At 39.4% G+C, this 16,578-nt stretch overlaps 1 protein-coding gene across 1 annotated transcript in view; it reads left to right on the forward strand.

Annotated features, from left to right (window-relative positions):
- Window positions 1-15,308, forward strand: part of LOC133756589 (ubiquitin-conjugating enzyme E2 E2-like) — a 126,784-nt gene extending 111,476 nt beyond the window's left edge. The window contains exon 3 of the mRNA XM_062187229.1: window positions 15,132-15,308. Within this exon, the coding sequence (XP_062043213.1) occupies window positions 15,132-15,308 (177 nt within the window). The remainder of the gene's footprint in view (window positions 1-15,131) is intronic.
- Window positions 15,309-16,578: the final 1,270 nt, after the last annotated feature.

Raw genomic sequence — 16,578 nt, forward strand, 5'->3', positions numbered from 1 at the left:
GGCCTTGTAAGTTAAGAGGCCCAGACCTATCTATCTCTTCACATGGGGTATATCCTAAGGGAGGTGTGAACCTCCTAGGGGAAGGCACTCTGTTGACTTTCATTACTTGGCTGGCCTGGGAGGAGAGCTGGCCAGGTAAAGGCAGGGGGCATCTCTAACAAGAAATTTACAGTTCTGCCTTCAATGTTGCTGACCCTACTTGACCATACCCTCAGCTGCCGTGGTCACTTTGGAAGTTGGGCTGAGTGAAGGGCTTTTCAGCTTGGAGCCAATAAGATCTGTGGCTCTGACCTGGGCATCCTTCGATTCCAGGGCAGGTCCATTTCCAGTTATCCAACTCTTGGCAGAGCTGCCAGGGCTCTTCACAAGCTGACTTCTGCTGAAGCCCAGGCTTACCACATTGAAAGCCACTGCAGTGGACTGGCCTGTTGGGTCTCCTTGAGGGCAGATCACCGTACAGATCAGCCATTAATAGGCCTGCCACCCATTGCTTCTGATGCCTAGCTTTCTTTTCCTCCTGGTTTGTGTTAAAGCAGACCAGACGATGCAAGTCAAGGGAGTGCCCGTGTCCCATCTCTAATCTTTGGTGGCCTGAACTACAAGTCTATAGTCACAGGCATGTTCTGTAGTAGTTTTTCTAAGGTAGACAATGCCCATGAGGAAAATTATATTCTCACTTTAAAACTTTCTTTCCCTTTGGTCTGAAAGGGAGGGTTTTTTTTTTTTTTTTTTTTTTTTTTTTTTACTGTATACTTCGCTGATGGCGATGTGAATCTAGCTATGAGATTATTAGTTAAGTTCTTATTTTGGCTATGTTATTACAGAAAAATGTTAGCCATCTCTTATAAGGTCTAAAGATTAAATTGTGCATCCTACAGATTCCTTCATAATAGAATTAGTTCCCTACCTTGAGGAGAATAGAGAAGTGAAAGAACAAGTTGGGCTTAGAATAGAGAAATGAGGGAGCAAGTCCTAGATCACTTGCTGACAATAGCAATATTACATGAATACTTAGCAAACCGTTTCAACCCTTAGATAAGAACTTAATAAAACATTTACCGGAAGGTCCAATGCCTTCTATAAATTTTAAGAATCATGTATTTGAAAACACGTCTTAAATATCTAACATGGTGTAGTTTGTTTTTTTATTTATTTATTTTTATTCATTTAAGAGACAGAGACATAGAGACAGACATATAGAGATACTGTACACTAACTCACTCCACAAATGCACACTACAGCCCGAGCTGTGCCAGATCAAAGTCAGTAAATGGCAACTCAATCCAGGTCTCCAACATGAGTGACAGGGATACAACTACTTGAGATATCATCTGATGCTCCTCAGAGTCTGCATTAGCAGAAAACTGGAGTTGGGAGTGGAGCTAAAACTCAAACTCACTCACTCTGTTGAGATGCAGGTGTCTGAGGAGAGTCTACTGCTGCACCAAATACCTGCCTCTATCTGCCTCTTTCCCCAAAAAACTCTTCCCTTGGTCACTGCATTACACACCCTTGGTTTTTGTTCTCTTTTTCTGCTTCTCAGTCTCCTAAATGAACTTGTTCCCTACAAAGTGTTTAATAATTTCCATTCCTTATGACTCTGTTCCTATGTTCTAACTCAACATTCTGTCTCTGAATATTCTCAATCATGGTCTCAACCATGGTTTTTCTCTGTATGCTAATGACTTCTAAATCAGTATCTCTGGTCCAGGTGGCACTCTTTGAGGTTCAGAGTCACATACCCAATTTTCTACAGGATATCTCCATGCATGGATAAAACCACACTCATGTTCAGTCCCCAAATTTGCTTTTCAGTGATTTTTCTATTTCAGCAAATGGTACTGCCATACATACAAGTTCTCAGCCAAACACCATGGGATGGGGATAATCTTTTACCACTCTCCATCATGTACCATTCCATTCTACATAGTTCCCAAGTCCTACTGACTTTTCACTTAGTATATTTTGAATATGTCCAGTTCTTTTTATCCCTTAAACATTTTCATTTCTCATATATGGTCTCCTAGATAATCTGCATGCCATCATTCTTGGTCCTTCCAAACTTTTCTCTACATAAGAGCTAGAATTATCACTTACAATTTGAAATCAATTGAGATCATTTTACACCCAAAGCCCTTCTGTGGTTTTATTACCCTCAGAACAGAATTCTGAGTCCTTAAGATAATTCACTTCATGCCAGTTTTTCTGGCTGCTTTTACTCTAACATCATGCTTTGGTTACAGTTTCTTGGACATTCCCTACTTTCTTATGTGAGGATGTCCAAGCAAGTCAATCCTAATGTTTGCAACATTTTTTTTCCCTATACTTAGCTAATCCTTACTTATCCTTCAGATTTCAACTCTAAACATTTCTTTTTTAGGGAGAGTCTCTGTAATGATGACTCTCCATTTTTTCTCTCTTTTCCCCTATCTTTTCTGTCTTCTTTCTTACCCTGGTCTGTATTTCTGAAAGCTGAGACATATCAAATTCATCACAGCCTCCATTGCCCTCTAGCTCTGGCTGGGCTGGTCAATAACAAGCACTTACAGGAGAAGAGGGCAAGGAGAGAGACAGAAGTCAAGGAGTTTCTTCCTTTAATCCCTTCCTATTTTGGCCTTGTGTCTAGGAGAGTGGCTGTGGTCCTTCTCTCAATGGCCACAATTCCCACCAGGTGACCTGTAAAATAGCTTTCCCATGGCTACTTGTTCCTAATTGATGCAACACCCTTTTCTGTTTCACATAATCCTGTTTAGATCTCTGTAGGTAGCCTCATTCTTTGAGTGTAATTCTTTTGGGACCCTGACTGATATACTCTTCCTGATTCATTGTTTCATGTTCCACAAACACTATTCATTTATATATATATATAAAGAGAACAGTTTTTATATATGCAATTTTAAGCACATAATGATACTTCCCACCTTCCCTCCCTGCTCCCTTCATCCTTTGTTTTTTTTTTCCTTTGAATTTTTGCAATAACATACTTTTCTTTTTCTTTTTTAATTTACTTTATAATCACAGGTTTGCTCCTCTACTAAATAAAGAATTCAACAAGTAGGAAGCATAAAGACCACTGTTCTACAATAGTATAGACAAGAGCTATAAACAATAATCAAATATCAAGATGTCTATTTCACTCTTATACATTACAATTTTGACTTTTCATATTAGCTACCTCAAATCAAAGAAAACATATGGAATTTGTCTTCTGGGTCTGGCTTATTTCACTAAGCATACGGGTTCCCCAAACACTCTTTAACTGAGATAATACTCTCCAACTGTGGTTGGAAGAAATTGTTCAAAAATCTACCTTTCACTCTTGACTACAAGCTTCACTGTCTGTCTTGTCACTGTTCAAGGCATAGTGTCTAGCATACGTATGACCAACTATGTACTTATTGAATGAAAGAATAACTTTAAGTGATGACTGTGGAAATAATAGAATGTGTGGGATATGAAGGGGGTGGATCACACTGCAAACCACAAATTAGCAAAATGTTCCTATTCATCACAGCACATATAACCTGTTCAGATGAAATACTGTATGTGAATAAACTGTGAGTAATAAGGCTGATAACATAAGCAACATATAATTATGTAATTTTACATTATTTATGTGCTTTTTACTGTTGAAATTAGCTCTTCAATTCTATCTTTTCAACTTCTTGCTTTTTGTAGTAGGTTTTCCCCTTGGTAAGAGAAAGCTGGGCTAGATGGATGATCAGGATAGCCCCAGAAAGTAGGACAGCCTACATACTCATCTTGTTCTACAGAACTGCAAAGTATCTTCAGAAAAATCCCAGCAGCAGTTAAAACTGCTACTACCAATAAAGTTTTGCAAGATGCATACTTTTTAAGCAACTTGATTTTGCTGGAGAAAGGGGAAGTATCTTTTAAAAAATTGGCTGGCAATGCTTCATTCCTTTCATTAAATTTCAAAAAAGAAAACTTGACTTAAAGGTTGTATATAATTACCCTCAGGGGAAAAAACAGCAATCCACAATGAAAATAAAGTTCTTTGACTGAGAAATGGAAAGCACTGAGACATAAATATTCTAGAAGCTGACTGCTTAAGTGTGTCAGACCCCAGGCCACAACAATCCTGTAGTTCACATTGACATCTCTCAGTCTACAGGACGTAGTTTAGAAGGGCAATATTTAATACTATAAGAAATGATAGGATTTGATTCCTTTTATATATTTCTTTTGACAAACTGTGACTAAGTTTATTTAGAAAAATAAAGACAGAATAGAGGATCATTAGAATTAGGAAATGTGGGGCTAGCACTGTGGTATAACAGGTTAAGCTACCATTTGTAATGTCAGCATCCCATATCAGAGTGCTGGCTGAAGTCCCAACTGTTCTGCTTCTGATCCAATTCCCTGCGTATGTGCCTGGGAAAGTGATGCACGATGTGAAGTGTCTGGGCACCTGCCACCCACAGAGAAAACCTGAATAGAGTTCCAGGTTCCTGTCTTCAGCCTGGCCCAGCCCCAGCCATTGTGGCCATTTGGGGTGTGAAGCAGCAGATGGAATATCTCTCTCCCCAACCCCATCCCCACCACATCTCTTTCTGTCATTCTGCCTTCTAAATAAATAAACACTTTTTAAAAAAAAGTTTAGGAAATGCTAAGAGATAATAAATGCCCCTTCATGAGGCAAGGGGTGGCTTGGAAATCATCCATCTACATTCATTTTTCCAGAACTTTCTTGAGTTGAACAAGAAGGATGGGAGACTGGCAAGAATCATACAAGCAAATCAATCTTTTACTGCTCCAGGGGTCTGCTCACCTACCTCTTTTATTTATTTTCTTTTTTTTAAGATTTATTTACCCATTTGAAAGGCAGATCTACAGAGAGGCAGAGACATAGAGAGAGAGAGAGAGGTCTTTCATCCACTGGTTCACTCTCCAAATGGTCACAATGGCAAGAGCTGGGCTGATCTGAATCAAGGAACCTGGAGCTTTCTCTGGGTCCCCAAAGTGGGTGCAGGAACCCAAGCACTTGGGCCATCCTCTGCTGTTTTCCCAGGTACATCAGCACAGAGCTGGATCAGAAGTGGAGCAGCAGGGACTTCAACCAATGCCCCATATGGGATGCCAGCTCTGCAGGCAGTGGCTTTACCCCACTATGCCACAGTGCCACAGTGCTGGGCCCCTCTTTCTTTTTATAAACATTACCAAACTTGCCTGGTGTTCTCAGTGTTTCTCTCTCTCCTTCTCTCTCTCTCTCTCTCTCTCTCTCTCTCTCTCTCTCTATCTTTCTCTCTCTCTCTCTCTATCTTTCTCTCTCTCTCCCCCTTTGCCACCCTCTTCGAAATAAAATGAAAATAAATACATAAAAATAAAGAAGAACACTTGAAAAGACAACTTTAGGGTTTCCAAAGCATACTTGCAAGATTCAGTTATGCAAATAGAAGTCATGACCAGTGAAATCTGATACATGGCCAGTAATGAGACCTCATTTATGCTTACACTAGTGAAGCCTAGAGACTCAGTCCATAGACATTGCCACATGAAAGCCACACACTTTATCATTACAGTTTTGTGTTCCAGCTTTTTAATCTTGTGTTGTTCCACGTTATCAAAATATTTTAAAAACATAAAACTACTTTTCAATTCTAGCATTTGAAATGAACAATCACACAAAGGCCAGGAAGACCATAGGACATTTCCCAGCCTTGACACTTTTGTTCAGGGCTCAGAGTAAGGGCTTTGGAGTGATAGGAAGATTCTTTCTCTTCACAACGAAAACAAAATTGGACAGGAAACATTGGAAAGCACGTTCCATTTATAAGTAAAAATTGATATCTAATGGAGCTTAGGAGAATCACACAGTTACTACTGTGCATTGCTCAGTGCTTTCATGGGGCTTACATCAATCTTTCTGACAGCCTTTCCTGATGCATTATAGTATTTATGATATTATTGTTTCAAATCTCTCTGCATTGTATCCCTACACAATGAATTTGCCTTGTCTATTTAAATAAAAAAGCTATCTTAGCACCTGAAAAAAGATAAGGAAATGACTCCTTTTTAAAAATGCTTATCTAAATCATTCTCATTGTTTCCACACTCATTTCTTATTGCCATCTATTTGTATTGTATGTCATAAATTGTGTCTATCTTTAAAACTTATTTGGAGAAGGTGAAAGGAAGACCTAATTAAAAAAAAAACATAAAATTAAAATAATAACAGGTGAATGTTTGAGTTGCACTTATGCATTGCTGCCCACTTTTATGATCATGTTGCCCACTTCCTTTCCATGATGACTTGCTCCAAATCTGCTGCAATTTATTCCAATTTTTTAACCAACCTGGTACTTCCCATCTTAAGAGCCTTTACACTTCCACCCAAAGTCCTCTCCCCTCTGTTGCAACTTGCTGAGATAACTCATTCTTAGGATGCTTCAATTACAGTTTCTCAGAGTTCACTGTATTTCTCCTTCATAGCAGCCATTACAAACAGATTAAACAATTACCATGTCATTAGTTGTCTAATGACTGTCTTCCTTGCCAGCTTACATACTCCATGATAAGAGGCACTACTCTTTTTTATCAAGCAATAGAGCTACAGACCCTGGAACAGTGCCTTCCTAAAGGATTATCCAATAATTATTTGTTAAATTAACTAATGGATAAATAGAAATATATCCTAAATGTGCATTAATGTCAAGAGTTGACTTTCTAACTATGGAAATTAGCCAAATAAATGAACCTCGTTGCACAGAACCTATTAAATATCTCCTTTTATGACCTGAATTGACATAAAATTGATGTGAGAATTGACAAGCCTTAGAAAGAAACCATAAAATGCTTTAAAATATAAATGTTATCAAATAAAAATTATTGCACATTTTAAGAAAAACAGATGGATTGATAAAATCCCTCCAATATCAATATACATAATAATTGCTTACAGATACTGGATAATTTTCAGAATACAAGTATAAAATCAACAATAAAAGGAAGCAAAACACCACTAACCTTCTATGTCAAAACCTAGACATTATTTGAATCCAAAGCCAGGCTATGTTACTGGCAAATAAACATGGTTCATAGAGAAAAAAAGAACACAGTATTAAAGCCAGTATGAGGAAATAGATGGAATGACTCATATCTACCTTATTCTTCTCCCTTCCTCACTTATTCTGTCCTAAGTATCCTCAGTGAAGTCTTTTGTCCATTTCTAAGTTCCCTGAATTCTGTCTTCCCATTTAGCCTATGATTAGGTACAACTTAAGCTAGTATATAGTGAACACTACTCCCAAAGCCACAATTTATTGATCTGAGCTGGTATAGTACAAGGAAGAAGAGGACATGGGCAGAGGAAAACATCCAAGTGGAGACCAGGAGAGTTCCTCGGGAAATGTGTCACTCAGAGAACAGGAGATCAAGAGGACCTGGGAAACTTCGATGTGTCAAAGAAAAACCAATGCGGAAGATTCTCAAGGTCACAAAAGCCAAGGAGCAAATGGGTGGTAACTGACAATAAGATTCAACTGGGGATGATATAGGAATAAGAAAGGAAGGATAATGGTGGCACAGTAAGCTGTGTTCTTTGAAATATACTTTTGATTCAATCTCTGTGGAAGTGTTAGAGAATATAACATTTCAAACTAATTTTTTATTCAAGAAGACTTGCTCCACAAGTTGAAGGAGGAAAACTCTGAGCCATCTGATGTCTTGCTTGAAATCACTACTTTGCAATTGCTGTTCATAGTAAGTACCAGGTTAACCTGTGGCAAATGCAAACAGAAGTAGAACTCTTCACCTTCTGTCAAATAGAAAGTGGTAGTACCCTGGGGTGATAAGCAGAATTCTAAAGATGCCATTCCCCCAAAATCCTTCCTTTTGGTTATTCAATGAAATGCTAATCTAGGAATGTTGTAGAGAGGTTTTTCAGATTGAAATTAAGGTAATAAATCAGCTGAACTTAAACTAAGATCATCCTTGTTTATCTTCTTGGGTTCAATGTAACTACATGAGTCCTTTAAAGCCAAAGATGATAGCAAGAGTCAATCACAGAGATTAAGCAGAACAGGAAGAGAGACTCAAAACCGTTCTCCACACTCACTAACACCAGGCAGCCAACCCCAGATCAGAGAATATTTTCTAAACTCATTTAATACCGAAAAATCCAGGCTTTTCCCATACCCCTATATGAAGTCTGTGGAAGCATTTCACCCAATATGCCAGAGTGCATTTGGTCATTAATTTAGAATGAGAAACTGGATAGAACTTCATAGTGGTGTTACCTCTATTTGATATCAATAGGCTGAAAACCTGGCCAAGCAATGATTTTTGCCTTCATGGTACCACATAGCAGAAAATCAGTTTGGCTAATAGTTTTCAAATTGTATCTGGATGGTTCTATTAAAAAAAAAAAAAAAACCTACCCGTTTTCCTGACCATCTGTCAAAACTCAGCTTAGATCTCACCCAATACAAGGGATTTCTCCAGATCTCCCCAGGTGCAATTATTTTCCTTGTCTCTTAATGCCAATCCCCATGTTTTCATTTATCAGAGGTTAGCTGACATCAAGTCACTGGAATATGTATCTCCTTCCCCAACTGGATTATAAGACAAAACATTTGATGAAGGCTTGTCACAGGGATGAGCATACTGCCTGGCCCATGGCAAGCAGTCACTTAATGAATATGTACTGCTTAGTGGGGTGGCGGTTAGTGATCTATCTTTGCAGGCTGCCCATAACCCCAGTGCAGTCCTGCATATGCTCAGAAAGCACTTGTTAAAGTGAATTGTGTTTGAGTCCAAACAAATGAGTTCCAAGTGAACTAAAATCCATGACATCACGCCTTAGATTTCAGAATACAAGGTGTTTTTTTTTTTTTGATAGGCCTAAAAATGCCATGTGTAATTGAGTACTTAACCTCTGTAACAATGGCCATCACATTGATGATGGTGGTACTAATATCAAATCTATTTTATCTGAATTCACAAATGTATCATGTAACTTTGTATGGTACACCATTCACTTTTCCAGAATGTGATTACTTTAATTCATGAAAATGATAACCAGTTCAAACCAGCATACTGATTTCCTCTTAATTTCATGTATATCAAATACCAGATTACTTTTATTTGCGACCAAAAAAATCTACTTTCAGCTACAAATTGAGATAAGGAAAAAATTCTACAGCTAATAACTAAAATGTACTTTGTTTCTATGTTGCAACTTTGCTTTTTAGACTGTTCCTGTTAAATCTTTATAAGAATGACTTTTCACAGTCTTTCTAACTTCAATCCTCATCGCCCAGGGATCCCCCTCCTTAAACTTCCAATCAGCTTTAAATGCTTCAATCTGTCAGAAAGAAACAACACTCTCTCTTTCCTTCCCAAGTCACTGACATGAGCAGTCCTAACTTTCTTAGTCTTCTGGCTCCCCCAGGTTATCCAGGCTTAACAACAAAACATTACTGATGTTTGTTCTTTCCTTCCTTTCATGCCATCATAATGTTCACCAAGCTCATTCCACCCTGTACTTGCAGTTTCTCTCCATCACATCCTTCTCCTTTTTCTGTACCACCTTGAAAGTTTCAGCTCCTTAGTCACTACACACAGAAGCTATAATAATAGTGCCTAAACTATTCATAAAACAGAAATTTTGTAATTTTCTTACCCCCAAATTCAGTGATTCCTCAATTATCAAGGCAAAATCTTAATACAACCTAATATATTCGCCTCTACTTAAATTCTACTAGAACTTGACATAAACTTCAGTTTTTCTCTCACTAAGCACCTTCAAACCTTGAGTTTTTTGTTAGAAACACACTTGTATTTTTCCCTTATAAACTTAACTCAAAGTTCTTTACTCTCCCTGAGTCTTTTTTGACTCACCTAGTTGGAATGGATCTGCTTTTCCACACAATGTCTTCCACTTCAGTGTTTATTCTACTCATTCAACAGTAACTATCTCTTACCTTATCTGAGGGTTCAGGGTGCTACTGTTATTAAGTTTCCTGTTATGTATCTTGTTTCTCCAACTTGAGGGTCAGTGTTGGATATGAGGGGTAGGAGGGAACCAGAGACTTAACTTTCCCTTTATCTTCTGTACACTTAGCATACTGTTTAGCAATAAGCAAACATTAAATAAATTATTATTGGTTTGACTTTGTTTGTTATTCTTATTTCTCCTAAATGTGCTGGTTTCAGGACCTAATTATTCTTGGTGTTTGGTTGGGATTTATTAACAAAGTGATACAAGAGAAAACAAAGAACAAATCTACTTCCCCCTTAGGTATTGTCTGTTATTTTTCAGCCACAGAATTCTGCTCATTTTGTGAATGTCAGTGTGAAAGGAGACCAGACATTGCATCACACATCTCTCCTTCACCACTCCCAAGAAGCATAGAATGCTGACACACTCTCCTTCATCAGAGATATTTCCTGGAGAAGGACAAAAATCACCACCATTTATGTGCCTCTGCCTTTTATTCTGAAACATTAAGCTGTGCATTCCACGGAATGTAGGCCTTTGCACTTTTCCAGGAATTTACTATAAGCAGTGACATCCAGTTAACGGTTTCATTGTCACAAGTAGGATGATTTGCCTGTTCACAAAGCAGAGAACACATGGTGAAAACTGGCCCCTGCTCATTAAAGCCCCTTTGAAAAACTTGCCATCACAATTACCCATTTGTGTTTTGTTCCTCTCAATGAAGACAACAGTGCAGGTTTTAGCTCTGCTAACCACATCCAACTAACTGTTCTCATTAGGCTCCCAGGAATGTCACCAGTTGCCACTGGCTATGTGTCACGAACAGTGGAGAAATATTTCACACAATCTGCATTGTAAGGACCTGTTCCAATCTGGGTTTGGTTTAAAAGTGAAAAGATACAAATATGTTTATAGCCCTTGTTTGTGTTCCTGCTGAACACTGGTCTTTCTACTTTTCACTGTTGAACTCTTTATTTAGTGAGGCATTATGCCTGTTACCATAAAGTAAACATATGTTATAGTAAAATCGTTTTTTTTAAAAAAAGAGGTGCACTAGCTGGGACATGTGTACACACTCCAATGTGGGGTGCAAGTGTTACATGTGGCAGCTTAATCCACAATGCCACAATACCAGCCCTTAGCTTTGGTGTTTATAAGCGGGGTCTTTGGGATGCCAGCATTGTTATGTGGCTGGTTAAGCCATTGCCTGTGATGCCAGCACCCCATATGAGTGCTGGTTCAAGTCCCAGCTGCTTCACTTCTAATCCTGCTCCCTGCTGATTAGCCTGGGAAAGCAGCAGCAGATCACCCAAGTACTTAGGCCACTGCTGTCCATGTGGGAGACCCAGATGGAGTTTTGGACCTCTGGCTTTGACCTGGCAGAGCTTCAGCTATTGTGGCTATCTGGGAAGTGAACCACAGATGGAGGACCTCTCTCTCTCTCTCTCTCTCTCTCTCCCACCCTCACTCTCTCTCTGCTCTATCTCTTTCTGTAATTTTGCCTTTAAGATAAATAAGTTAATCTTAAAAAAAAAAGATGTGGGTCCTTCAGGAAGTAATTTGCAATAGATACAACCGTTAGGGTGCAGTCTCCATGGTAGAACCTGGTAATTTTCTAAGATGTGATAAACCATGCACACAGTTGTAGACACTCAAGCTCTCTGCCTCTCACCAGGTGATGCTGTGTGCCAACCTGGGACTCTACCCCTAGAAGGCCATGCACCATGCAATGATGCACTCAAGAGCCTGCACCATGCTGCTTGGAATGTGAACCTCCAGAATCCTAAGCCAAAGGAAGCCTCTTTTGTTGATAAAGTTAGCCTACCTGATGTATTGCATGAGAATCACGAAAAATGCACTAATACATGGAGGTTCTATGGTTTTGAGCTCCCTATGTAGTCTACTGCACAGCTTCATGGAGTTTGCTTGTTATATATTTTTTTAGATTTATTTATTAATTTGAAAGTCAAAGCTACACAGAGAGAGAAGAGGCAGAGGGAGAGAGAGACAAAGAGAGAGAGAGAGGTCTCCCATCTGCTGATTCACTCCCCAAATGGCCACAACAGCCAGAGCTACACTGATCCAAAGCCAGGAGCCAGAAGCTTCATCTGGGTCTCCCACGCAGGTGCAGGGCCCAAGGATTTGGGCCACCTTCCACTGCTTCCCCAGGCCATAGCAGAGATCTGGATAGGAAGTGGAGCAGCCGGGACATGAATCGGCACCCATATGGGATGTACTGCAGTCGGCGGCTTTACTCACTAAGCCACAGCACTGGCCCTGAATTTACTTGTTCTTAAGAGGTATGTAATCTTCTTCTGTTCATGTTTAGAATAAATGGGAATTCTTTCTATTCATTTAAAAAGAAGCAACTTATGTTTCATATTTTTTTTGCTTTGAATTTATAGAAAGGCATTATAAAACTTGCTAACATCTCCAATCTTTTTTGTACTTTTGAGATAATATATTTTAATATATATTATGATCAAGGAAGGGCTTAAATGTTCTACTAAATCAAGAATCAACCAACGAAAGTGAAGGATCAAGGACATAATCCTCAGCCATTCCCTATCATTACCCAAAAGATAGATAAAATCAGAATTCGTACCTTGTCCCTGAATCCCAATTCAGTCTCACACCATATTGTTCCTCACCCAGCCCACTGCATTCTAACCCAGGTTTGGGCCAAACTTGAAGAACCTGTATGGGGAAGCTCACCTCTGCCTACTGCCCCCAACCCCACTCCTAGTCCACCTAAGATATAAAAAGGCCCAGTCCACTGGGGTCTGGGCCATCTACCATGTGTTCAGTTTGTGTGCACACTGCCAACTGGTCACCCACCTATGCAGATTTATTTTCTTTGAATAAACTCAGTCGGGATGCAAGTTTATAATTCTCTCTGTTCTGTACCCCTTTTTCTTACATTTGGTGTCCCAGGTGAAAAGGCACCAATCTTCACCCCTTTTTCTTACAGAAAGTAAAAAAGCCATAGTGCAGCAGAAAAATAGGCAAGGGCTAAAACTATTTTCAATTGAAAAGATGTTCAACTTAACTCTCATAAAGTAAATTTTAAAAGTCATAGTATCTATCCATCTGTTTCTGTACCAGTACCATGCTGTTTTGATAACAACTGCCCTGTAGTATGTCCTGAAATCTGGTATTGTGATGCCTCCAGCTTTGTTTTTGTTGTACAAGATTGCTCTCGCTATTTGAGGTATCCTGTGTCTCCATATGAAATTCAGCATCATTTTTTCCAGATCTGAGAAGAATGTCTTTGATATTTTGATTGGTATCGCATTGACTCTATAAATAGCTTTTGGGAGAATGGACATTTTGATGATATTGATTCTTCCAATCCATGAGCATGGAAGATTTTTCCATTTTTTAGTATCCTCTTCTATTTCTTTCTTTAAGGTTTTATAGTTTTCACCATAGAGATCTTTAACGTCCTTGGTTAAGTTTATTCCAAGGTATTTGTTTTTGATGCTATTGTGAATGGGATTGATCTTAGAAGTTCTTCCTCAGCCACAGCACTGCCTGTGTACACAAAGGCTGTTGGTTTTTGCACATTGATTTTTGTGCTACTTTGCCAAACTCTTATATGAGTTCCAACAGTCTCTTAGTAGAGTTCTTTGCATCCCCTAAATAAAGAATCATATCATCTGCAAAGAGGGATAGTTTGAGTTCTTCCTTCCCAATTTGTATCCCTTTAATTTCTTTTTCTTGCCTGGTGGCTCTGGCTAAAACTTCCCGAACTATACTGAATAGCAGTGATGAGAGTAGGCATCCCTGTCTGGTACCAGATCTCAGTGGAAATGCTTCCAACTTTTCCCCATTCAATAGGATGCTGGCCGTGGGTTTTTCATAAATTGCTTTGATTGTATTGAAGAATGATTCTTCCATACCCAGTTTGCTTAGAGTTTTCATCATGAAAGGGTGTTGTATTTTATCAAATGCTTTCTCTGTGTCTATTGAGATAATCATATGGTTTTTCTTCTGAGGTCTGTTAATGTGGTGTATCACATTGATTGTTTTGTGAACACTGAACCAAACCCTGTATGCCAGGGATAAATCCCACTTGGTCTGGGTGGATGATCTTTCTGATGTGTTGTTGCATTCTATTGGCCAGAATTTTATTGGGGATTTTTGCATCTATGTTCATCAGGGATATTGGTCTGTAATACTCTTTCAATGCTGCATCTTTTTCCTGCCTAGGAATTAAGGTGATGCTGGCTTCATAAAAATAATAGAAACACCAAAAATCAATGCAAACATTTACAGCCAACTTATATGTGATCGAAGATCCAAAACCAATCCCTGGAGTAAGGACAGTCTATTCAATAAATGGTGCTGGGAAAACTGGATTTCCAGGTACAGAATCATGAAGCAAGACCCCTACCTTTCACCTTACACAAAAATTCACTCCTCATGGATTAAAGACTTAAATCTATGACCCGACACCATCAAATTATTAGAGAGCATTGGAGAAAACCTGCAAGATATAGGTACTGGCAAAGACTTCTTGGAAAAGACCCCAGAAGCACAGGCAGTCAAAGCAAAAATTAACATTTGGGATTGCATCACACTGAGAAGTTTCTGTACTGCAAAAGAAACAGTCAGGAAAGTGAAGAGGCAACCAACAGAATGGGAAAAAATATTTGCAAACTATGCAACAGATAAAGGGCTGATAACCAGAATCTACAAAGAAATCAAGAATCTCCACAACATCAAAACAAGCAACCCACTTAAGAGATGGGCCAAGGACCTCAATAGACATTTTTCCAAAGAGGAAATCCAAATGGCCAACAGACACATGAAAAAATGTTCAAGATCACTAGCCATCAGGGAAATGCAAATCAAAACCACAATGAGGTTTCACCTCACCCCGATGAGAATGGCTCACATTCAGAAATCTACCAACAATAGATGCTGGAGAGGATGTGGGGAAAAAGGGACACTAACCCCACTGTTGGTGGGAATGCAAACTGGTTAAGCCACTATGGAAGTCAGTCTGGAGATTCCTCAGAAACCTGAATAGTACCCTACCATAGAACCCAGCCATCCCACTCCTTGGAATTTACCCAAAGGAAATTAAATTGTCAAACAAAAAAGCTGTCTGCACCTTAATGTTTCTTGCAGCTCAATTCACAATAGCTGAGACCTGGAATCCAAGTCCTACAAGAGGCAGGCTGAGGAGGCGGAGGAGCAGGCCAACACGCAGCTGTCCAGGTGCCGCAAAGTGCAGCACGAGCTCGAGGAGGCCGAGGAGAGGGCCGACATTGCCGAGTCCCAGGTCAACAAGCTCAGGGCCAAGAGCCGAGACGTGGGGGGCCAGAAGATGGAAGAATGAGGCCCTCCTGAGCTCATTGCCATGGGATACCTGCAGGAGAGAGGAGGGAACTGTGTGAGAAATAAATTCTCCTAATTGCTTCGGAAAAAAAAAAAAAAGACCTGGAATCAACCCAAATGCCCATCAACAATGGACTGGATAAAGAAATTATGGGACATGTACTCTATGGAATACTATACAGCAGCCAAAAACAATGAAAACCAGTCATTTTCAACAAGATGGAGGAATCTGGAAAACATTATGCTGAGTGAGTTAAGCCAGTCCCAAAGGGACAAGTATCATATGTTCTCCCTGATAGGCATCAACTAACTGAGCACCAAAGGGGAAACCTGTGGAAGTGAAATGGACACTATGAGAAACAGTGACTTGATCAGCTCTTGTCCTAACTGTTGATGTACAAGGTAATACTTTATCCATTTTAGTATTTTTTTTCTAGTACTATTGGTTGAACTCTGTAATTAACACACAATTATTCTTAGGTGTTTAAATTTTAACTGAAAAGTGATCCCTGATAAATATAAGAGTGGGAAAAAGAGAGGGAGGAGATGTACAATTTGGGGCATGCTCAATCGGACTTGCCCCAAATGGTGGAGTTAGAAACGTGCCAGGGGATTCCCAATACAATCCCATCAAGGTGGCATGCACCAATGCCATCTCACTAGTCCAAGCGATCAATTTCGGTTCACAACTGATGACTCTGATAGGTCTAAGAGTCAAAGGGATCACACATACAAGACTAGTGTCTGCTAATACTAACTGACAGAATCAAAAAGGGAGAGAACAATCCATCATGGGAAGCAAGATACACAGCAGACTCATAGAATGGCAGATGTCCTAAACAGCACTCTGGCCTCAGATCAGCCCTTAAGGCATTCGGATCTGGCTCAAGAGCCCATGAAATATTCAGGCATGGAAAGCCAAAACACTCTGGAAAAAAAAAAAAAACCTAAATGAAAGATCTCTGCGAGTGAGATCCCAGTGGAAAGAATGGGGCCATCAAAGGAGGAGGTACCTTTCTCTGAAGGGAGGAGAGAACTTCCACTTTGACTATGACCTTGTCTGAATAAGATTGAAGTCAGCGAACTCTAAAGGCTTCCATAGCCTTGGCAACTCATAACTAGAGCCTAGGGAGATTACTGACACCATAAACAAGAGTGTCAAATTGTTAAGTCAACAACAGGAGTCACTGTTTACTTACTTCTCATGTGGGATCTGTCCTTAATGTGTTGTCCAATGTGAAGTAATGCTGTAACTAACACTGAAACAGTAT

This window comes from Lepus europaeus, chromosome 3 (assembly GCF_033115175.1).
Source record: "Lepus europaeus isolate LE1 chromosome 3, mLepTim1.pri, whole genome shotgun sequence".
Taxonomy (NCBI): domain Eukaryota; kingdom Metazoa; phylum Chordata; class Mammalia; order Lagomorpha; family Leporidae; genus Lepus; species Lepus europaeus.